Source organism: Natator depressus, chromosome 7 (genome assembly GCF_965152275.1).
Source record: "Natator depressus isolate rNatDep1 chromosome 7, rNatDep2.hap1, whole genome shotgun sequence".
NCBI classification, from domain to species: Eukaryota; Metazoa; Chordata; order Testudines; family Cheloniidae; genus Natator; species Natator depressus.
The window spans coordinates 80,911,125-80,935,817 of NC_134240.1; the positions used below are offsets into that span (position 1 = coordinate 80,911,125).

The 24,693-nt window shown below is 41.7% G+C and overlaps 1 protein-coding gene across 2 annotated transcripts; it reads left to right on the forward strand.

Annotated features, from left to right (window-relative positions):
• The first annotated feature begins 1,125 nt into the window (after positions 1-1,125).
• Positions 1,126-24,216, forward strand: DDX21 (DExD-box helicase 21). Of its 2 annotated transcripts, none has more exons than XM_074958901.1 (15): positions 1,126-1,545; positions 3,166-3,441; positions 4,931-5,006; positions 7,891-8,069; positions 10,770-10,887; positions 11,966-12,151; positions 14,452-14,597; positions 14,938-15,087; positions 16,417-16,578; positions 17,412-17,531; positions 18,746-18,819; positions 21,162-21,321; positions 22,490-22,624; positions 23,256-23,300; positions 23,851-24,216. In XM_074958901.1, the coding sequence occupies exons 1-15, from the start codon at positions 1,126-1,128 to the stop codon at positions 24,040-24,042; spliced, it is 2,439 nt and encodes an 812-aa protein (XP_074815002.1). In that variant the 3' UTR covers positions 24,043-24,216. The 2 variants fall into 2 exon arrangements, with proteins under 2 accessions (XP_074815002.1, XP_074815003.1); XM_074958902.1 differs by having other exon boundaries at positions 1,306-1,545; positions 4,934-5,006.
• Positions 24,217-24,693: the final 477 nt, after the last annotated feature.

Below are 24,693 nucleotides of genomic sequence, written 5' to 3' on the forward strand. Positions count from 1 at the left end.
ACCTGTAGCAGTCTGGAGTAGCCAGCTTCCACACAGTTATAGCAACCCGCTTCTGGACTGGCAAAGGTGACCTCATCTGTGTCTCTTTACGCTGGAGGATGGGGGTAAGCTGCTCACAAAGCTCTAGAAATGTGGCTTTCTTCATGTGAAAATACTGGACCCAGTGCTGGTCATCCCAAGTCTGCATGACAATGTGGTCCCACCAGTCTGTGCTTGTGACCCTGCACCAAAAGCGGCGGTCTACACAGGGGACATCAGCGGTTATGCCAATTATACTGAGCAACATCTGCCACTGAGAGTCCATGATGCCAGGGTACTCTTCCTATTCTGCCTCCTCTTCCTCCTCCTCTTCCTGCAGATCCATCAGGAAATTAGTCAGGTACCTTCGGTGGCACAGAAAACGCCGCTGCACTGTCCACCAGCGCCTCACAGAAGCTCTGCCGGTTTCCTGACACAGAAGTGAAAGCGCAAGTAGGAGGAGTTCATCCAAAGGCGCCTCCTCCATGTTGCTGGCTCTGATGGCTAGGAGTGCACAGACCAAAATGACTGCTAGGCAGCTTGGGGGGGAGGAAGAAAGGGGGCAGTTCACGTTTCCTATAATGAGCATGGTGGGCAGTAGAGTTTTCCCACAGTACAACATGGTCTAGGGCTAGAGTGTCGACATAGGCAGGGGGAGGCGTGCCAGGCACTCCCGGATAGGGTGACTTTGACTTGGGACTGTGCGCTGCAGTGTGGTTGCCAGAGCCCTAGGCTCAAGCCTGAGTCAGAAAATGTTTTAACCTAGGGTTAAAATGCAGTGTAGACGCTCCAACCCAGGGTTCCCTGACACAGGTCAGCTGACTTGAGTTCCAAGAACCCGAGCTGCGGTGTAGCCACAGAGCCTGAGGCACTCTCTACACTGCAGGGGGGCGTCTCATGCCCCCACCAGTGTGGGCTGGCGGGGAGGGGGGCATCCCCAGCACCCACAGCTCTGCCTCGGCGTGGAGTGTGGGGACAGCGCAGGGCCGGGGCGGCGCCGCCGGCTTTTTCTGAGCTGCGCCCCGCGAGGGGTGACGCGGGCGGCGGGGGAGGGCGCTGGGCCAAGGGGCGGGTGCGCGCGGCGGCCGGGCCACTCCAGGGCGCTTGATGGGCGCAGCGTGCCGCAGGCTGCTGTACGGAGCCGGGCGGCCGGGCGCAGGGGCTGCGGGGCTTCCCGCCCTTCCCTCCCCGCTCGCGCGAGGACCCGGCTCGGCGCGTCCCCCGCTCGCCCCCCGCGCGGCGCTCCGGCTGCTCCAGCCCGGCGCAGCCCCCTTCTCCCTCGGCCGGCGCTGGGGTTGGGCCCGGGCCCCGGCCTTCATCCCCTCGCCTCACTTCCTGTGCGCCGGCCCCGGGGCGGGGCTCGTTCCTTTCACCGCGGCCGCCGACCAGCGCAGCGGCTCCCTGCCCGAGCTCCGCGGGGAACAGCCGGAGGAAATGCCCGCAGCCGCCCTCCTTGCAGCCGACAGCGAGCCCGAGACCCCCCGGGAAGGCGAGGCCGCCCGGGCGGGCCGGAGGAGGAAGCACAAGGTAGCGGAGATGGAGGCGGAAACATCGGGGAAGAGAAGCCACCTGAGCCGCGACCCCCGGGCGGGGTGGGGGCGCGAGCGGCTGGGTGGGGCCCGATCCCAGCTGGCCGGAGGGAGAACCGGGCCCGGGGGTCCCCGCAGAGACCCGTGCTGCGCCGGAGGCTCCTCGTGCTATTCGCCGCTTGGCCTCCATTGCTGCGCCACGTGGGCGCCTCGCGTCCGGATCGCGGCTGTGGGCGCCGCCGGGCTGGGTGAGCGGAGACCCCGGCACCGCTGGTTTGCCGCTGAACAATCAGCGGCGGTCGCCAACCTGCCATCCCGATGGTCTGGCGCATTTCTGCCCCCTTGTCAGTCTCCCCGGGGACGAGAAAGGTGCCAGCCCTGGGCTGTGTCAGACACGGAACGTGTGTGTTCTCTAGCCAGAGGGGCTCCACCGAGCGCGCCCTGTCACCGTCCCCGGAAGGTGTCTGGGGTATATGTGTACTGGGAGGTGTGATTCCCAGCGTGAGTAGAATGGCTTGGGCTAGCTCTGCTCTAAGTCGGGCTCTATAAATAGCAGTGTGGTCCTTGTGGCATGGGCAGTGGCTTGGGCTAGCCAGCCACCTGAGCTCAGAGCCAGGGGGTTGGGTGGGCTTGGACTGGGGCAGCTTGATCTTCTACATTTTCCCCAGTATGCATCCGATGAAGTGAGCTGTAGCTCACGAAAGCTTATGCTCAAATAAATTGGTTAGTCTCTAAGGTGCCACAAGTACTCCTTTTCTTTTTGTGTAAGCCATTACCTGTGCCACAATTCCAGGCGGCTGTTTTCAGTGTTAGTTTGAGCACTGCTAGTGTGAGTCTATCTACTCCTGGGTAATCACATCTTTCAGCTGCAGTGTAAATATCCCACCCTTTCAGATTATAGTGTCCCTAATTAGGTGACAGCACATTTATACATGTTAATCCCACCCCATCCCAAATGACTTTTGTGAAAAGGAGATCTCTAAATGTCAGTGCCTAGAAGCTCGAGATTTGGTTTAATATCTTGCTCCAGTGGATAGGATAGGGCATTAGACTGGGACTCAGTAGAGAGTTCTGTTCCTGACGCTGCCACTAATCTGCTGCATAAGGTTGGGTAAATCACATCACCTGGTGCCTCTGTTTCCCCTCCCATCCTTTGTCTGTGGTGTCTGTTTTGATTGTACGTGCTTCAGGATAAGAAAGATATGCCTGTACGGTGCCTAGTAAAATAGAGTTCCAAACTCATTTGGGGCCTGTAGGGGCGTCCGTCATACAAATAATAATTACATCTGGTAATCATGAACGAGTAAACAGGTAGGTGCATATGACACTGATTCATCCACTATTAGCCTAGGAAGAATCTGGTTCTCCTCAGATTCAATACTTTGATTGCTTGAGGACTGATACTGAATACTAACTGTGACTGAAAATTCTCTTGCAATATGGGGTGGTTTAATTAAAATGGGGTATGGCCCTGCCGGAGAGATTCTGATGACAAAGGAATCCTGCTCTCCCTGAAGAGGATCAGGCATCACAGATGAAAAGTCTAAAGACATTTTACTTTTCTTCATATACTTTGTTTTTTTGTCCTTTTCTGTTTGATGTTGTTGTCTCTCTGAAGGATAAAAAAGAGAAGAAATCTAAACGCCGCGATAAATCCAAGGAGCTGAAATCCCAAACAGAGGAAAATGAACTATCTGAAGATGACCTTGAGCCTCCTAAACCCAAAAAGAAGAAAAAAGTTAAAGAAAAAGTGAATCAAGAGATTGAAGAAAACAGCCCGGAGGACAAGGTGAAATCCTTGTCCATGAACAATGGCATTGTCCACTCAAAAGCTCAGTGTAATTCCAGTGAAGCATCAAGTGCAGAATATGACAGTGACCAAGAACCAGTAAAGGTACACACTGAAACCCTGAATTTTACCTGCTTTAAAAATGTAATCTACCGGTCTTGCTTGGTGGAAGTGCTCAGCGCTGCTAGGAAATATCTTGCGTGTCATCCCTGGTCCTAGCAGAGGATAATAGATTCTGTGCGTGCAGCACAGAATTCACAATCCAGGAGGAGGGGATGTTAAAGTAGCTTTAAGCTTAAGCAGCCTTTAAGATCTCTTGTTTTTGGTCTGTTCTGGTGGTGGAGCAGCCCTGATATAATTTGGGCTGCCTATGGTACAGCCTGTCCCCAGCTGACTCTGCGCAGCAGCTCTGCCAAGAATCTCTGCAGTGCTGTACAGTCCACATACTCCCACCCCCCCCAATCCCTGCCAGGGTTTACAAAAGGGTCCTTATAAAACAGTTTATGGCTGTATTCCTCAGTTCTTGCTCTGCAAACAATTCTCCCCATGCCGGGTCCAGGGCTTTTAGACCCATTTGCCCTGCATATAGGGGTCAAAATGCAAGGGGGAAATCTCACCATTGATCTGTAAATCCATCTCCTGCCAAGGAAGGATATATATGGTTTGTTTACACTGGTAAATTTACTGATATGATTATACTGGTATAACTCAGTGTTGTTATATCTTATTCTGGAACAAGAGTGTGCGCTTGGGGAGTTACACTGGTATAATTAAGACAGTAAATTTTCCTGTGTAGGCAAGTCCATAGCCTTCATGCCAGAAAATATCAGACATTAATCTGCTTTTGTGTATCAGGCTGAGAAAGGAATATTACAAAAGGAGAGCATGCCACTTATGGGAATGAGCATGGAGTGCCTTCTGTTGTTCTCTCCTGTTTGATCAGAGTCTTGTTGAGACGTTTCAGAGAGACCTTGCTCACTGAGTTTACCTCTTTATATATTGCTGGGTCTTGCAGCTCTTCTGTTTATTGCATGTTACATAGGGAAGTATATGTCAACAGTAGAGTGTTTTTGTAGATCACCTGTAGTTTTTCAATTTCTGTAGCAGAAGTTGGGTAGCTAATTTCAAGTTAGTCAATTTAGTGGATAATTTAAATTAAAATATTTATTTGCAAAATCTCTGAGAAAGTTCCATCATCCAGAAATGTTCTTTACTGGATAATATATGCTAATAGTGAATATGTGTTTGTTTTTGTTTCTAAAGCATTTGGCAGAACAATTTTCTAATGTTTTCCAGGGGTGAGTTAAAAAATATTAATTAGCAAAAGGAACACAAATAGTCCAAGTGTATACACACAATGTAATAGCAGCCTGAGGTGCAAGGGCCAATGGTGGTTGCCCTGCATTTATCAAGGTTGTAAAATGACTTTGAGGGTCTCCTTTTCCCCCATATACCCAGGGGATCATGGGTGAGACTGTTCTGGAGAAGTTTTTTTTTTTTCTTTTCTTTTGGGTTAAAATGTTGTGGAACTCAGTAGTATAGTAAAATGACTGTCTCCTTGTGCCTAATCTGTTGCTTTATTTTAATTTAACAGCAGTTGACAGAAGAGGAGAAAGAAGGTGCCTTCTCTAATTTCTCTATTTCCAAAGAAACAACTGAGCTTCTTAAAGGTAACTTCTGTGGAGAAGAAATTTACTAACAAAAAGGTGGTTCCAAATAGATCGCAAGTATCTTTTTAAATAATGTGCCGAAAGCCATTCTGTATTAGTGACGCAAGCAGGGATGGAAAGCAGAAGGCCTGACTCTCACACCCCACTGTAACCACTAGGCACCTTTGCTCCCATTAACGAGGGTTTCACATTTACACGATTTCAAGTGCAGTCTCATCAAGGCAGAACCATTTCCTCTGTGATACCGTTGCTTCTAGATATAAACTGTGGGAAGACAGTTGCTTTTTTTTAGGGCTGTCAAGCGATTAAAAAGATTAATTGTGCAATTAAAAAAAAATTGTGCTGCTAAACAATAATAGAATACCGTTTATTTAAATATTTTTGGATTTTTTTTACGTTTTCAAATATATTGATTTCAGTTATAACACAGAATACAAAGTGTACAATGTTCACTTTATATTTTTGATTACAAATATTTTCACTGTAAAAAGCAAAAGAAATAGTATTTTTCAGTTCACCAAATACAAGTACTGTAGTGCAATCTCTTTATCATGAAAGTTGAACTTACAAATGTTGAATTTTTACAAGAAAAAACTGCATTAAAAAATAAATCAGTGTAAAACTTTAGAGCCTACACGTCCACTCAGTCTTACTTCAGCCAATCACTCAGACAAACAAGTTTGGTTACAATTTGCAGGAGATAATACTGCCTGCTTCTTGTTTACAGTTTCGCCTGAAAGTGAGAACAGGAGTTCGCATGGTACTGTTGTAGCTGGTGTTGCAAGTTATTTATTTGCCAGATGTGCTAAAGATTCGTATGTCCCTTCATGCTTCAACCACCATTCCAGAGGACGTACATCCATGCTGATGATGGGTTCTGCTCGATAACAATCTAAAGCAGAGTGGACCGATGCATGTTCATTTGCATCATCTGAGTCAGATGCCACCAGCAGAAGGTTGATTTTCTTTTATGGTGGTTCAGGGGGAGGGATAGCTCAGTGGTTTGAGCATTCGCCTGCTAAACCCAGGGTTGTGAGTTCAATCCTTGAGGGGGCCATTTGGGATCTGGGGCAAAAATTGGGGATTGGTCCTGCTTTGAGCAGGGGGTTGGACTAGATGACCTCCTGAGGTCCCTTCCAACCCTGATATTCTATGATTCTGTAGTTTCCACATCAGAGTGTTGCTCTTTTAAGACTTCTGAAAGCGTGCTCCACACCTCGTCCCTCTCAGATTTTGAACAGCACTTCAGATTCTTAAACCTTGGGGCCCATTGTTGAGCCTATTTTTAGATATCTCACATTGGTACCTTCTTTGAGTTTTGTCAAATCTGCTGTGGAAGTGTTCTTAAAACAAACAACATTTTCTGTGTCATCGTCCGAAACTACTATAACACAAAATATATGGCAGAATGCAGGTAAAACAGAACAGGAGACCTACAGTTTTCCCCCAAGGAGTTCAGTCGCAGATTTAATTAACACATTTTTTTTAACGAGCGACATCAGCATGGAAGCATGTCCTCTGGAATGGTGGTTGAAGCATGAAGGGGCATACGAACGTTTAGCATATCTGGCACGTAAATACCTTGCAGCGCCGGCCACAAAAGTGCCATGCGAATGCATGTTCTCACTTTCAGGTGACATCGTAAATAAGAAGCAGGCAGTAAATGTAAACAAACTTGTTTGTCTGAGTGATTTGGCTGAACAAGAAGTAGGACTGAGTGGACTTGTAGGCTCTAAAGTTTTACATTGCTTTGGTTTTGAGTGCAGTTATATAACAAAAGTACAATCTACGTTTGTAAGTTACAGTTTCATGATAAAGAGATTGCACTATAGTACTTGTATGAGGTGAATTGAAAAATATGATTTCTTTTATCCTTTTTACAGTGCAAATATTTGTAATAAAAATAATAAGTGAGCATTCTTCTATTCTGTATTTTGTATTCTGTCTTGTAATAGAAATCAATGTATTTGAAAATGTAGAAAAACATCAACAAATATTTAATACATTTCAATCGGTATTCTATTGTTTAACAGTGCAGTTAATTTTTTTGAGTTAATTGACAGCCTTACTTTTTTTTTCTCCTCTGATTAGCATTATGTTGTGAGGTTGTCACTTATATTGTCTATTGTAACTTCTATATCTGTTTCTGCGTACTATTTTCTGAAAAATTATCCCATTTTATATATGTGCATATTATTTCTGCAAGGGGTACTGCTTTAAATTATCTTTATTAAATCTAATTTATAACTAGTCATCTGTCTCAACTTTTAGATCATTTGGCAATTTTGATCTCTTCTCTCTGATCTGCTATCCTAGATTAGTATATTCTGTGAATTTAATCACTATGGAGTTCACATTATTCTGATTGTTGAGTATTGGTAGAGTTTAAAGCAACACACAGGAATCCATTTTAAACTTTCCTTGTTTTGAAGTCACACCATTAATAATTTGTATGTACTACTGGCCAGTTTTTACCCACCCTAATGTTTTCCTCTTTGTGCAGCATCTTTCAAACTTCTGCAAGTTTTAATGTGCTTCTGTGTTTAAAAACAAAAAAAAGTCCCACAACCTTGACTAATATCAAAGTCAGTTGCATGTACTGTTGCTGTTCTGTACCAGACGTAGCAAAAAATGGTCGTTTACCCCAGATATCAAATCTTGCTCCCAGAAAAAGATTAAAAAAATGTTTTGCCAAGTATAGTAGAAATGAAAACAAATGTGTATTTACTATTTGCACCCACTGTCAGATGCAGGACTTGCCATGATCTGTCTCATGAATTCGGTTTGCTTTTCATTATCATACAAAAGGGCTTTCAGATGTCTATCTCAGCTTATTGTGGATTCACAGCACCTTTTAATAAAGGTATATTGAACTGTCTTGTAGCTCGAGGAGTAAAGTACTTGTTTTCTGTGCAAGCGAAGACCTTCCAGCCCATATATGATGGCAAAGATGTGATAGCTCAGGCTCGAACTGGAACTGGGAAAACGTTTTCTTTTGCTGTTCCTTTGATTGAAAAACTTCAGGGAGACACACTGGAGAGGAAGAGAGGCCGCATACCAAAGGTAATTTAGCCACTTAAGGACTCACTGATGGCTTGAATTATGGCAATATTTGAAAGTGATTTTTGTAATTGTTTTTGGTTCTTATTAAAAATATCCCCTTCTTTCTTCCCACTTACTCCCTTTTTTAAATGCTCCTTCTGATCCTGGAAAACATTCTTCAAAATAGGGTTTACAAAATGACCCTTCTTCACAGTATCCTAATGATGACAAAATAGACAGCTTTATGATTCTTTGTGATTATGTTGCATTCATTGTGTAATAGGCTGAAAAGAGGGAGGGCATATCTGCTGTATTCATATGAGCATATACAAATATTCTGCTCTTAGCTGCCTAGTGAGCAGGTTTCTTGTATGGTTTGATACCTCTCCTACTCATAAAAATGAAGCAGACCGGCAAACTGGTGTTATCCCAAATTATTCTTGCCCCTGTATATAAACTACAGGATGACACTTGCTTTTTCCCTCCACATTGGGACAGCTTAAGTTATGATTTCAAGTCCTGGCATAAATGTTCTTTATGCTTCTATTTAAGCAGGTGATTTAACTGGTAGTGCACTATAAAGGGGTATTGTCAAGGTTGGTCTGTTTATAGTTAGTCCAACCAGCTTTGTTGTGGTTTGTGGAATAAAAACACATCTCTTCCATCCTTCTGCCATGCCTTTAGAGTACACATTATATAATATTGTCTGAAAGATTTGTAAGAATATTATTCACTGGTTGATATTATCTTTTAACTCTTACGGACTAACAATTGCAATTCATTTGGGAGGTGGGGAGAGTGATCGCTCACTAGAGTGCATCAAACGTCAGTGTTTTATTTAAAATAAATTAAATAGCAGCTCTCTTGTTATCCCAAAATTTTGGTTTATGCACCTTTTTGTCCTTTAATACTGAACTGCGCATTGGTCATCATCGTAATTTTAGAAAATTTATAGATTTAGAGAGCTATCTTATTGTGTACAGTTCTTTTTCGACTATCTTAATTGTACTGTCCTCAGCTATTAAATCTGGGTGCCACTCAGGAACAACGAGGCAACCTGATCTAGACAAATGAATACAGGATTGGGAGTCAGAAATTCCTGATTTTTATAATCCCATTTCTGTTGATAACTTATTATGTAGCCTTGGGCAAGTCACTTGACTTCTTTGCCTCAATTTCTTGATCTGTATTATGAGTCAGACACTTACCTGTCTTTCAGAGATGTTTGAGAATTAATTACTAGTGTGTTAAAGCATTTCAGACTCCTAAATAGCTAAATAAGTGTGAAGTATATTACAGAGACACTGCTGTTATGCAAGAAATATCAATGAAAGTTACATTTTTAAAAGGCTTCATTAGGTGTATTTTATAATTCAAGGCATAATTATGGTGTAACTATTGCTAAACTTTTAGTCTGCCTTAATTCATCCTCCTTGGTGGTGGGGAGGAAAGTGTGGCAAAAGGAATGGTCTGCACCATACTTCTGAAGAATCTGGAAATCCTAGAGCAAGGGTGGGCAAACTTTTTGGCCTGAGGGCCACATCGAGGTTGCGAAACTGTTTGGAGGGCCAGGTAGGGAAGGCTGTGCCTCCTCAAACACCCTGGCCCCCGCCCCCTGACTGCCCCCCTCAGAACCCCCAACCCATCCACCGCCCCCTGCACCTTGTCCCCTGACTGCACCCCCTATCCAACCCCCGCTGCTCCCCATCCCCTGACTGCCCCCAGAACCTCCCTGCCCCTTATCCAACCTCCCTGCCCCCTTACCATGCTGCTCAGAGCTGCAGGAGCTCACAGCCACACTGCTGCACTCCCTGGCAGGAGCAGCGGGCCACAGCACTGGCGGCTCAGTGAGCCAACGCCTTGGCGGAGGGGGAACAGCAGGGGAGGGGCCAGGGGCTAGCCTCCCCGACTGGGAGCTCAAGGGCTGGGCAGGATGGTCCCGTGGGCTGTAGTTTGCCCACCTCTGTCCTAGAGAGATCTCTCTAATTATATTTTCTGTACACTGTCATTTAGCAATGATACCAGAGTAACTGTTTTTATTAATCGTTTTCTTGGTGCTTAAAATCTGGTTATGCTAACCTATGTGTCCTTGAAATGTGATAGCAACAAAATGGACATAGAAAAATAACTATAACAGCAAGAATTAACACTGGATAACTAAGAAAATTCAACTAATAACATGGGCAAATAAATGAATAGTAAATTTAAAGGTAAAGGCTCACATAAGTGTGAGGCACTTTATCTAACCTGTTCTGTGGGACATGAGACCCATACAATTGCAGGTGGCTCTCCTTTGATTTGTTCTGTGACCAAGGTTAGTGGAAGGGATCAGACCAGCTTTTAGTAGTGCATAAATCTGGGTTCTGCTAACTTTGGCCCAAGCTTTCTTTGAGGTCCATAGCGCTGGATAGCTCGTTGTGGCTCCCAAGTCAACACCAGTGCTAGCTTGGAGAAAGCTATGCCTGTTCTGCTTGTTCGTACTGTTTATGAAAGCCATGATGTACCAATCTCCTTCTGGCTGAGAGTGTGATCTGAATGATGAGGAGGAGCTTGGAGACCATCGTGCTGAACGTGGCATAAAACCACAGCTGATTACAACAGGAGAAAATTCAAGGGGGCAGCGTCAGATCAACTTTGCAGCACAGCTTACCTGATAGGGTGGGGAATTTGATACCAATCACCAAGTGGCTGCATTTCTGATGGTTTTATCATTCTGTCCAGGTGCTAGTTCTTGCTCCAACGAGAGAGCTGGCAATCCAGGTAGCCAGGGACTTTAAGGATGTCACAAAGAAACTCACAGTGGCTTGTTTTTATGGAGGAACTCCATATAATGGACAAAGTAAGTACATGTTTAGAAGTCGCTTTGATATCTGCTGTTATTTCATGAGAATCATTCAGGGAATAAAACTGGCTATTTTCCTTAAGGTTTCACTTCAGTAAAAAACTGAAATTGTTTAAAAAAGAAAAGGTAGTTCAAGTTGGGTCCATCTCTACCAAAAGAATCCTAGGGGATCGCTATCCAAATGTATAATTTATTTTCTTCAGAAGTTATAACATTTGCTTTAAATTTATAAAGAAATAATCTTGTTCCTGAGTGGATGAACGCTGGGGCCAGATGACTGTCCAAGGAAAGCAGAGTGCTCATTTTAAACCCCAAGTGATGGTGTTCCAGTTTAGAGGGTAGTGAAACTGAACAAATCAAACCATTTCTTGTCTATTCATTTGTGCCTGCCATCTTATCATAGAATATCAGGGTTGGAAGGGACCTCAGGAGGTCATCTAGTCCAACCCCCTGCTGAAAGCAGGACCAATCCCCAACTAAATCATCCCAGCCAGGGCTTTGTCAAGCCTAACCTTAAAAATATCTAAGGAAGGAAGGATATTGTAATGTTGCTTTCAGCTTCAGTAGTTTGTGGCTCAGATATCTCAAATGTGATTGGAGAGCATGTTAAGGAGCTCAGCCTTGAACTTGCCACTTGACGTCAGCACTGTAGAATGACAGCAAGAACTGCAGAAGAAATGATTGGCTAGATTGTCACATTTTTATTTAAAAAAAAAAAAAAAAGTGGGAACTCAGTTGGGAGTAGAGAGACTGTAAATTATGATGAAGTCCTGATGGTGTTAAATGTGAATTGAATGAAAATGAAGATTTTGGCAGAAGGCATTCTCGTTAAGTTATCAGTTTTGGTTTTAGGATAGCAGTCCTTATAGAAAGCCACAGACCACCGTCAGACTCCTTTTACTTGTGACTTAAACTGATTTAATCCTATCTCCAAAAGTGAAAGGTTTAGGGCGTTAACAACCTAGTCTTTAAATGAGAAGTATTACTGTAAATTGATAGTAGTTTACCAGCCCTAGAAATTCTGTCATCTTTAAGCATTCTTACACATGTGCTGTTTTGCTGCCCTTTCTTCCAGTTGAACATATTAAAAACGGCATAGACATCTTAGTTGGGACTCCAGGACGAATTAAAGACCACCTTCAGAATGGCAAGCTAGACGTTTCCAATGTGAAGCATGTTGTTTTGGATGAAGTTGATCAAATGTTGGACATGGGCTTTGCTGAACAAGTGGAGGAAATTCTAGCATTTGCTTACAAAAAAGGTAAATACTGAATTTTTATGAGTATTGCATTGTCTGCAAAGTAAATTTTTCTGATATATGTGTGTGTGTGTGTGTGTATGTATGTATGTATGTATGTATGTATGTATTGGAATACTTTTTTTGAAGGAAATGGTGGAAGCCTCATCAATTGAAATATTTGAAAGTAACATGGTCAAAGCAATAGGAAATATAAGAACATACAGGTGGCCACACTGAATCAAACCAAAGGTCCATCTAGCACAGTATCCTGTCTTCCGACAGTGACCAGTGCGAGGTGGTTCAGAGGGCATGTATAAAACAGGCCATTATTGGGAGATCCATCCCCTATCATCTATTTCCAGCCTCTGGCAGTCAGAGGCTAGGAACACCCTAAGCACAGGGTTGCATCCATAACCAGCTTGACTAATAGCTGTTGATGGACCCATGAACTTATCTAGTTCTTTTTTGATCCCAGTTATACTTTTGGCCTTCACAATATCCTCTGGCAACAAGTTCCAAAGGTTGACTATGTGTTGTGTGAAGAAGTGCTTCCTTTTGTTTGTTTTGAACCTGCTCCCTATTAATTTCAAGTGACCCCTGGTTCTTGTGTTATGTGAAGGGGTAAATAACACTTCCTGATTCGCTTTTTCCACACCAGTCATGATTTTATAGACCCCCATCGTATCCCCCCTTAGGCGTCTCTTTTTCAAGCTGAACGGTCCCAGTCTTTTTAATCCCTCCTCATGTGGAAACTGTTCCATACCTGTACTTGTTTTTATTGCACTTCGCTGTACATGTTCCACTTCTAATATATATATTTTTTTAAATGAGGCTACCAGAATTGCATGCAGTGTTTGAGGTGTGGGTGTACCATGGACTGATATAGTGCATCATGATATTTTCTGACTTGTTATCTATGCCTGTACTAATGGTTTCCAACATTGTTAATTTTTTTGACTGCTGCTGCATATTCAGCAGATGTTTTCAGAGAACTATCCACAATGACTCCAAGATCTTTCTTGAGTGGTAACAGCTAATTTAGCATTTTGTATGTATAGTTGAGATTATGTTTTCCAATGTGCATTACTTTGCATTTATCATCACTTAATTTCATCTGCCATTTTGTTGCCCAGTCACCTAGTTTTGTGAAACCCCTTTGTAACTCTTCACAGTCTGTTTTGGACTTAACTATCTTGAGTAATTTTATATTGTCTGCACATTTTTCCACCTCACTGTTTACCCCTATCTCCAGATCATTTGACTATGTTGAACAGCACTGGTCCTGCTACAGATCTGTGGGAGACACCACTATTTACCTCTCTCCATTCTGAAAACTGATCATTTATTCCTACCCTTGGTTTCCCATCTTTTAAGCAGTTAATGATCCCTTCCCTCTTATCCCATGACTGCTTACTTTGCAGAAGAGCCTTTGGTGAGAGACCTTATCAAAGACTTTCTGAAAGTCCAAGTGCACTATATTGATTGGATCACCCTTGTCCACATGTTTGTTGACCCTCCTCAAAGAATTCTAATAGATTGGTGAGGCATAATTTGTCTTTACAAAAGGCATGTTGACTCTCCTCCAACAACTTGTGTTTACCTGTGTCTGATAATTCTGTTGTTTACTGTAGTTTTAACCAAATTGCCTGGTATTGAAGTTAGGTTTACTGACCTGTAATTGCCAGGATAGCCTCTGGAACCTTTTTTAAAAATTGTCACATTAGAAGCTGATTTATGTGATAGGCTACATATCACACACATGTTGTAGGAAATGATTTGCATTGATAGAGGGTCGACTGTCTAGAGGTAACCTGCATCTCTGTTCCAATGCGTGTTCCTGTCCAGTTGGTCCTGAGGGATCTATAAGCATAGGCTGTGCATTTTGTAGTGACAGCTGCTGAATGTTAAGCTGTCTTATTTGGAATAGGACATCAAGTCTGTTGCATGATAATAGAGTGAATGTGCTGAGCATCATGCTGAAAATAATAGTAAACCATCAGTTGAGTTCCTCCTTTTGTCTTGCTCTGATTCAAATCATTGGGAATTCTGCTATTGACTTAAATGGGGAGCAGTTTTGGTCCTGTTGATACTTAATCAATTTTTTCCCACTTTTAATCATTATGCTTTGATTATTGTAGCTGATCAATATTAAAATTACATACTTCTCCATCTCCTATATACATTTATTAGCCTTCTCAAAATTTTGAAATTTATGCTTATTGCTTTGTAACTAGTCCCTATAACATGGAATCTGTAATGAAACATCAGTTCTTACGTTGTAATACTACTTGGATTATTGATAGTGATGTGTTGTTTCAAAGATTCTGAAGACAACCCCCAAACACTGCTGTTTTCTGCAACTTGTCCACACTGGGTGTATGATGTAGCTAAAAAATACATGAAATCTAGATATGAACAGTTTGACCTTATTGGAAAGAAGACTCAAAAGACGGCTATGACTGTAGAGGTAAGTAGTTTTGTTACTGAGTGGTATAGGTGCTAGGGATACATAGTATGGATAATATGGGTTATGGTTCTGATCTTCAAAAGCTATAGATATTACAGTAACTAAAGCTTAATTTTCTTTTGGCAGTGATTAAAATTAACATAAAGCTATTTGTAAATAATTTTATGTGGGAAAACAAAATTTTTGTTTTCTTGGTTTTTTTTTTTATTTTTTTTAAATAAAATCCTAAATATTTTAGAGGATTTTTTAATCAAAATGTTGTCTTTGTGTAAAGAAGTTTAGCTGATATCCTGCTGAATGACAGCAGATATAACATTGGCATATTTTCTTTCCCTAACAGCATTTGGCTATAGAGTGTCACTGGTCTCAGAGAGCAGCAGTTATTGGGGATGTCATTCAGGTTTACAGTGGCAGTCATGGACGGACCATCATATTTTGTGAGACTAAAAAGGATGCAAATGAACTGGCCCTGAATGCTTCTATTAAACAGGTATTGATGTCTGAAAAGGTAGTCATGGTTGTAAATATCAAGGCTAGAAATTCCTGAAATGAAGATGGGGGCTCAGCCATACAAATAGAATCTATTGTTGTAGGCTTCATGTTTTGTCAACAAGGCTGGGTTTTTTTGACATTTCAGAAAGCTGCAAGTTTCTCCTCGACCATAACAATGATAACTTCTTTTTGGCTGCAAGATCCTTGGAGACAGGAATTTTATTTTGTGTCTACTGTATGGTGCAAAACACATTGCTGACGCTATATAATAAGAAATAATAAAGGAATAGACATCACAGCTTATATTAACATGCTGTTTGGATTCCTGGTTCTTACAACCATGTGTCATCTGAATAATGGGTATTTGGGATACAGGGTGTCCTATAAACACAGTATGGCATTTACCCTAGGACTGAAAGGCCTACTCACCCTCTAAAAAATCCTCTTGAGCCATTAATTCAGGCCTTGTAGAGTATATTGAGCAGGCCTTCTGCACATAGATGAATTTTACCCATAATGAATAATAATCCTGGATTCTTACAGAGCAGATATTGTTTTGATGTTGAATGTTAAAATCAAGGAAAAGAGGGAATGGGGAAGTGCAGATATATTTAGTATTTAGTTAAATGGGGTTTACTGTACAGGCTAGACATGCTTAGTTCTGTGGGCTTGCTTTTTTCTCTCCTACTTGTGCATGTAGAAATTCTGTGTAGTTCATTCACAGTAAACCAGCTAAATATGCTAGTAACTTCAACAAGGTTGTAGAGTGACACACACAAACACTTGCGATTTTTATGCTAATATTAACCCTTTGAGGCTAGGTGAGTGTGAAGTTGTGTTGTATTTAATAAATTCTGCTTTTCCATATTGCATTGAGAATTCCCACTTCTGGATCCTGATCTCTTCCCCATTAGACGAATTTAGGCACCACCTCTTTTCTTGCAAATACCAGAGGCAGTTCAGACTTGTCAGTTGGGCTTGGCCATGTCGCTGAAAATTTTGTGCCATGTTCTCTCTTGCCTGTGGGGAGCTCTTCAGGGCAGGGACCTTGGTCTTGATTCTCATCTCATACTAGTTTTATATTTTAAGTTTTTGTATTTTCAACTGAGTTATTCCTGAGTTACACCAGTGAAAGTGAAATCAGGATCAGGTCTCTTGTCTTCATATTGGCCTGTAAAGCATGTAGCACCACGGTTGGTGCTATCTACTGCTGTGAACAGTGTTTTGGGGTTGTAAGGAACAGCAAATTGTGCCACCATTGTCAGTGGGTTGCTGCTGCCTAGATACCTCTGTTGGATGAAGTCTTAACGATCTGTTCTTTTGACAGGATGCCCAGTCATTGCATGGTGACATTCCACAGAAACAGAGAGAGATCACATTAAAGGGTTTCAGAAGTGGAACATTTGAAGTTCTGGTTGCAACCAATGTAGCTGCCCGTGGTTTAGATATCCCTGAAGTTGACCTGGTCATACAGAGTTCACCCCCAAAGGTAAGAAACGGGTACGCTCTTTTTTTTTTTTTTTTTTTTTAAGAAAAAATGAGTCAGCCATTTTTTATATGACAAAACAGCAACGGCCGATGATTACTTTATCTGCTTCAAATTTTTAAAAAAATGTTGATTTACTGGTGGTATGAATTTAAGATTAGTGCTGCAGTGAGTTTTTTTTTTCTTTAACTGCAGGTGTAAAATTTTCCTGTTGAGCATTTATTTTTTGATTAAATTAAATGTAGGTGTTTGCCCTCTTTTTTTTTAATATTATATCTTCTGAAGCCCTTTTTCAATATTTCTAAATCTATTTTGAATTCCATCTATTTTTCCACTGAATTTCAGATTGTATGAAGCCTTTAGTCATTTAAGTTTGATACTTCCAGCCTTTTACCTGAATCTGGTGTTACTCTTTCCCTCCAAGGTCAGGAGGGTCACTTCATTTCCAAACAGACTTCTGAGAGCACAGTATAGCATCCCTCTTGGAAACCTTTTATTTCACACAGACTGCTGCATTGCGCGACTCAGATTTGTTTTCCGATTTTGCAAGATTAGTTGCTTTGGGTTTTGTTGTTCCTTTTTTGGCTGGACACTTTCCTCTTTATTTGAACCTTGCTTTCTCTTTTTAATGTTTACTATCTTTTTGGATAGTTAAACCTGTTATCATTAACCCTCCCACAAAATCTCCTTATACAGCAGGAATAAGGGAGTTCTGGGTTTTATTAAAAAAAAAAATCTAGAATGCTTTTAAAATTTCTAGATGTTTTGTGAAACCTTCTAGGCCTTTTAATTTTAAAAAACTTAAATGTGTTCATGTTAATTTTTTATTTTTAAAGGATGTGGATTCATATATCCATCGGTCTGGACGCACAGGAAGAGCTGGACGGACTGGAATTTGTATCTGTTTTTATCAGCGAAAGGAAGAAGATCAATTAAGACACGTAGAACAAAAAGCGGTAACCGTCTAGCTTTCTTTGGGGTTTGTTTTTGTTTAATCAGTCATTGAATATCTAAAAATTCAGTGTGCGCATATATTCTTGGGGAACCTCACAGTCAAGTGCTGTGTAAGGCCGCACAGTTCCAACCCAGCAATAGGCAGGGCCTAAAATGGTAATACTAGTCTTTGAAAAATTTTTACATACTGTGCTGTGTTGTCTTCTGCAGGTTTTCCTATTCTTCAAATATAACTTTGCCAAGTCTTGTTCATGTGAAACTTTGTGTATATACTTTTAAAACTAGTAGTTGGTGTCTGATAGATTGTGGAACGATTACATGTTCTTTCTGTGTACTACAAAAATCTATTTTTAAAGGAGAACTTGAAAGGCTGTTCTGAAAACAATGTCAAAGCATTGAAGGTACTGAATCAGTAACGTGCAGGCTTTTAAATTTACAAATTAAAATGAAATTCTTGAAAATCCTCTCCTATTTCACTTATTTGCCGAGGCTTGCATTTAGAGTTGTATAATCCCTACAAAGATTAGAGGTAGAAATCCCACTTTTTGCATTTCCTGTTCTGTTTCAGGGTGTCATTAGCTGCTGAAAGCTAAACAGAGAATTTTGAACCCTAGGTTCTTTCTTTTTGGCATGTATTAAACATTCATCTAAGAACTTGACTTACTTCAGGAGTGTTTAATGGAAAGAGGTAAAAATTATACAGTAAAAGCAGAGCCTTGAACCAAGTATTGTCTGTTCTCTGGCCTAATTCTGTCCCTCATGCTTTCAGTTTCCTTTGAGGATTAAATACACTTGCACTGTATGATTAAATTGTTTTCAGTGTCAATCCATTGACATTGCACAAACTATTATACTGGTTTTTGGCTAAGATCATTGTTATGTCTAAATCTGATATGTCTTGTGTTGTGGGGTTGGACTCTGATCTAATGAGTCTTTTCCATTTCTAACGTCTTTGATTCAAATATGTGATCAAGACACAGGTACCCACACATTAACAAAAATAGGAATAATTTTAATGTGTTCTATTTTATACAAGAGAGGCTTTTTATAGTTTTTAAATTGTCATGGTTAAATAAAGATTGAACAAAGGATTTCCTGCTTAGGACTAGTAAGGGAATGGTGGCCTTGGAAACAGGACTTGACGAGAGTTTGGTTCTGTTGCGTATTGTAGGAAAAAGACATTGAGCTCTAATTCATTTTCTTTTCTCAATTTCAGGGCATTACATTTAAGCGTGTAGGTGTGCCTACAGCCACAGATATAATTAAAGCTTCTAGTAAAGATGCTATCAGGTATGTTCATTATCTGTCCACAGTTACGAGATGTCTTGAACTTGTAGAAGAAAAATATATGGAGATGTTGGACTCAATCCTGTTACATATACAGTCATACATCTCTGTCTCTCATAAAATCAGTTGCCTTACATGTGCACGCTGGCTGATTTTAGTAAGATATTAGCAGTATGCCCCTGTGTATTTCAGCCCCTCACACAGCAAAATGTCCTGTTTAAAAATATATGTGGTTAAAAGTAACTTTAAATTATAACCTACCAAACCTAACTACAAGTAATAGAATAAAAAATTGCTTACATATAGGGAAACTGACTTATTCCTATCAGTTGTTGATTTTTAAGAATTGTTACTATATTTAGTATAACTAGAATACCCTTTTAGTTAATGTATTTGTTGCAACTCACACCCTGCATTCTATATCAGATTCATTATTAGTGTTGCTGTTTATACTCTGTTCAGTGTGAGTCCTAGCTTTGCACACATCTAACACCTAGTTGGTGGAAATCGCTTCCAGGTGGCATTTTCCTCATGCTTCCCTGCAGGGACTTGCACAGGAATAAAAATTTGAGAGGACACGTTCTGTGCTCCTGCCAGGACCAGAGGCGCTTGCTGTCGCTCTGGGGACCCTGTGCTCCCCTCTCCTACCCACCCCCACCACAGGATATCCTGTGCTCCCACCACCGGGGACGCTGTGCTCCCCCCTCGACTGGCCCGTTCCTTGCCTGACCCAACCCCAGAAATTCTGCTCACTGGCCTGCTACTATTGATTAGGATTGTCACACCATATCATCTCAGCTGCTGATTGGGGGAGGCAGAGAAGAGGATCGGGTGGATGAGCTCTGGAGAACACGGGTTCCTGGAGGAGGGAATCTGGCTCAGGGCTGCAGCTGAGAGCTCTGCCTGGGTGTGCACTGCGAGCAGACATATGGTACGAAACGGGGGTGGGGGGAAAGATACCCTCCCTAAATGGTGCCCCTGCCCCGGGGCCAGAGGAGCTGTCAGCTCCTGACAGCCCTGGGGGCTGGAGGAACTTTCTCTTCCCCTGGGGCCAGAGGAGTTTTCCAAAGACAGATAATGATTGGTGGGGTCCGTGCCTGTGCTTGGTGTCGTCCCCCCCATCCCCCCTCATTCATGCCCCTGCTTCGCTGTCTTGAAAACTTTTTCCCTTTCATATTGTGAGTGATGTGTTGATGCTTTCCGTATGTCATTTTCATACAAGAGAAAGGTGGTTTACTAGTCAGTGTCAAATTTGACTTACTTGAACATACATATCTGATACTTGTAAGTTTGGACCCAAATCAGCCTTCAGTTGTGCATCTACAACAGCCACTGAAGTCAATGATTGCTGCACCTATGTAGGGTCTCCTGTATCCATCAATAACTGCAGCGGTTGGATCGACTAGCCAGCCAAATAGGACCTTTCTAAATGTAATATCTATGACTCTTAATTAAGATGAATAGGTATAACATTTTATATTTCTAAGAATTTCCTTGACTACAATCTAATAGTTTGTATTTGCTGTATATCAAGAATAAACTTTGCCAGTATAGTATGGTTTAGAAATATTTGTTCAATCAGAGATTGGCAGAGGTTTAATAATATAACTTGAGGGGGTGGATCTGGGGTTGTGACCACCCTGCTCTTCTCATGTTGCTAAATGGGACTGGGAGTTCCAGCATGGAAGAGGTTGAGAACCATTTGTCTAGTGAGCTATTGGTATGCACTGCCGTGTTGGAGATGGCAGGTTTAACCCCCCCACCTTTCCTCCCCCAGCTTTGCGCCCTTTGTCAGTGGTAAGTGTCAGTGTGTTGAAGCAGCCTGCTCTGAGAGTAGGAAGTGCTTTGCTCAGCTCATCAGTGACACTATGGTGTGCTACAGAAGGGCATTGGTAGATGCTAAACAGAGATCTGTTTATTGCTCTTGATGAAAGGATGATCACTACAGGACCTTCTGTGTGGAGCATAAATCGGGAATCAGCTTCACTGGTGATACAGAGTATTCTTGGGGCAAAAGGCACTCTCTGCATGTATTACAGCCTTCTCTTGGGTGGTTAGCTCAAGATTTTCCAAGTGACTGGGTGCCAAACTGGGAGACGCCTTAAAGAGGCTGGATTGTCAGAAGATGGGGACTTGCCACTTCCAGAGTATCAGGCCCCTTTGACAGTACCCAAGACAGGTGCACAAAAATTGAAACACCAACAATAACTAGTCACTTCTGAAATTCTTGGCCTTAACCTTTGCATTAGTCTTAACAAGTTAATAAAATTTCTCTCACACAATTGAATTTTGTAATGTTGGCTTTCTATATACTGACCTATCAAATCTTTGTTGTAAATACATAGGTTTTTGGATTCCGTTCCTCCTTCTGCCATCGACTATTTCAAACAGTCAGCTCAGCGGCTGATAGAGGAAAAGGGGGCAGTGGAAGCTCTGGCTGCAGCATTAGCCCATATTTCTGGGGCTACTTCCATTGAACAGCGTTCCTTGCTCAACTCAGATGCGGTAAATAATAATGTTGCATGTCACTACTGTGCTCAAAGCACTGTATGAACTAATCCTCCTAGCACCTCTGTGAGAGGGGTAAATAAGCTATCCATTTTAGAGAGAGAGATTGTGTATTGAATGGTAAGCAGTGTTACAAATATACTGAGTAAGTGTAACAAGACCTGATACCCTTTAGCTCCCTGTGTCTGAAACTGGCCCTCACCATCACTTTCTGGCACCGTTTAGTTATAGAGATTGCTGCCTCCATTCTCCTTTAACGAGGTACTCTCAGGTTGTTAGCCCAGTCCAAAAAGAGCTTCTTTGGTTGCTTTCCCAACTAGGTGCCTGAGCTGCAGCTATTGTCAACCTTACATCAAATTCCAGTTTTCTTAACTAAAATCAAATCGTAGTGGCATAGTTCAGAAAACAGAGGAACTTGAAACTAGTGAGTATGTTTTCCTTTAACAAGCACTAAGAAAAGGACCCGTAAATTGTCTCCAATCTTCTGTAATCTTAATTACAGAAAAGCGTGATATTATCATGGAAAACTTTAGTAAAGTTTCTTGAGCCAATAGGATGGTTTTTGCTGCTGGCTTAGTCTGTCTTTCTGGAAAATGTTTCAAGTCCCAGCATATTTCAAGGAAAAAGAGAGTCCAGCAGGTAGTCTCTGGGAGTATATTGTTACAGGGAAGACCCTGTAGAAAAAGCTCTGTCTTTCTTTGATGTGGGCAGGGGCTACCCAACTCCAGTTCATCTTTGTAGGGTAACTTTTTTGAAGTCAGTACAGTAGATTTCATCTTATTACATAGCCATCTGGATTTCCTTTCCTTATATTGGCCTGTACTAAGTTCTCATGTCTCTTCCTTTTGTAATTTTATAAATGGATATTGATGTGCAGCTAATAACTGTTCCCCCACTTCCAACAAATATATTCAGTCTAAAGACTGATACCAATGTGTATTTCTAGCTCAACTTCGTTTTCTCTTGAAGGCTTTCATTAGCATGCAAATGGAGGGTGCCTTTATTCCAAACAGCCTACTTGTTAGCAGAACAGTAGAGCCTTAAATATTACAGTAACCACAAAGATTTATATCGGAATTCATATTCGACAGATTGGACACTGTCTGCCACAGTCTGGTTTACTCCTTCATTGTAAACACATTTCACTGTTTGTTTGTTTTTAAAGGGCTATGTGACGATGACGTTACAATGTTCGGTAGAGATGCACAGCATTGGCTATGCCTGGCGAGGACTAAAAGAACAGCTTGGTGATGAAATAGACAATAAAATTACCAGAATGCGTTTTCTCAAGGGAAAGATGGTGAGATGGTTTATCCAATTGTTTTGTATGCTTGGTTTATTTTGGGAATTTAAGGGCATCTTCTCCTTTTAATGCAGGTGTTGGCTTCTACCATGACCACTCAAAGTTGTGTCTATGAGAGGAGGGTGGATTTTTCTACATTTTGCCTCTGTTGTAATCCAATGACAGAGAAGTTAGGAAATTCACTTCAGATAGGAACCCATCATGTTACACTAATGGGTTGAAATTGCTTCTCTTTCATCAATAAAATAGACACGTTGTTCTTCTCATTGCCCACACTGGTCTGTACATACTTTGAAATCAGCCATTCAGAGATTTGGCTCAGTTGGGTCACTTTACTCCTTCGTGAAGAGCATTGACAAAGAAGTTGCATTGCAGGAAGTTCATGTCCTACCTTTGAACAGATACATTACTTTCGGGAAGTGGGGCTGCTGTCAGTACCAAGCATTTGATTCCTCATTTCTTGGCAAATCTGTCGGAAATAAAAATTTTAGAATATAAAAAGGCACTCTCAAAATAGAGCAGGCACTCTGCTATAGTTGTAGTCTGTTACTGGAAGTTAGTGTTCCAATGTCTCTCTCTTTGGATGCCAGCTTGGAGAGTAAATGAATATTATCTCTGTTGTGTTTAGGGTGTGTGCTTCGATGTCCCTACAGCTGAGCAAAGTCATATACAGGTATGTTCTTCTTGCTGGAGGGCTGTTAGAATCCTTTTGAGGACATTTAAGCCAAATACTGTAGCTGGTAGTTATATGGTTATACTATGGTAGTATAAGGCTTGCAGTTTTTTGCAGAGTCTGAAACTTTTGTGCATGAAGAGGGTTGCACATTCATTACAAAATATACTCTTTCCTGCTGCTCTCATTAACTAAACTTATTTTGCTGCTTCTGACTTTTTGCTTGTCTGTCCATTGCCTTCCTCCTCTTTACAAAATCCTGCATTGTTTTCTACATAGTGTCTTGGCCTTTTGGCTGCTGCCCACTCCGCTAACTGAGGGCATTAATAGTAACCAACTTCCCCTGGGGTGGTTCTCTCCTTCGTCCCATGACTGTGAATTGTAAGGGTTTTAAAGACGAATGTTGACCCTTGTCCATAAGATGGATCTGATGAACTAGTTTGGTGAGGATTAGGTTGGTTTTGGAATAACTTCTACGAATATGCAGGCATGCAAATTCAGTTCTTACGTTTTCATGATTTCTTTAAATGCATTCAACTTGTTTGATCAGGAGCAATGGCAAGATTCAAGACGCTGGCAGCTGACCGTAGCAACGGAGTTACCTGAGCTAGAAGAAACTCCGCGTGAAGCAGGCCGAGGTTTCTCTAACTTCAGGAACGGGAGGCAAGGAGGCGGTGGCTTTAACAAAAATAACAGATTCAAAAACGGAGGTCAGAAACGAAGTTTTCACAGAGCATTTTAGTAACTAATTCAGTTGATGTAGCTATGGGACTACATAATGCCTGCTTTGTTGAAATTAAAATCTATTGAACTTTCCCTTTTGTTTTTGTTACTTGTTAAACCAGTCATTTTTCTGTAAGTGAGGATGGCGACAAAATCTACTTGCTGAAGTGACATAAAGTTCATTTTAAAAGAAGATCTTGCTGTTTTCTTCCACTGACTTCCATTCCTGATGGACATGTTTGAAATGTGTAGCTTTAAAAATATAAGCCAACAATTCACACTTGTGAATGAAATCCCTTTCTGCCTATATGTATCAGGACTGAGTGTCACACTAAGAACCTGCCTCTTTGGGTATGTCTGCACAGCAGCTGTGAATGACTGACTCGCATTAAAACACTAAAAATAGCAGCATGGACGTTGCAAAGCCCAAGCTCCAGCCCAAGCCACCACGGTGTTTTTAGCATGAGCCCTACTAGTGCAAGTCTGCCTTCTCAGGCTGGGAGGCTCGCTCTAAGCTGCAGTGTAAGTATACCCTTTAAGAGGCAAATGGTATAGAGTTGGTGTACTGATAATATGAATTTCCTTTGTTACAGTCTCTTCTACTATGCTTATGCTGTGTTAAGTGTACAAATTTGAACATAGCTGCCATAACAGACTTCATCTTTTCATT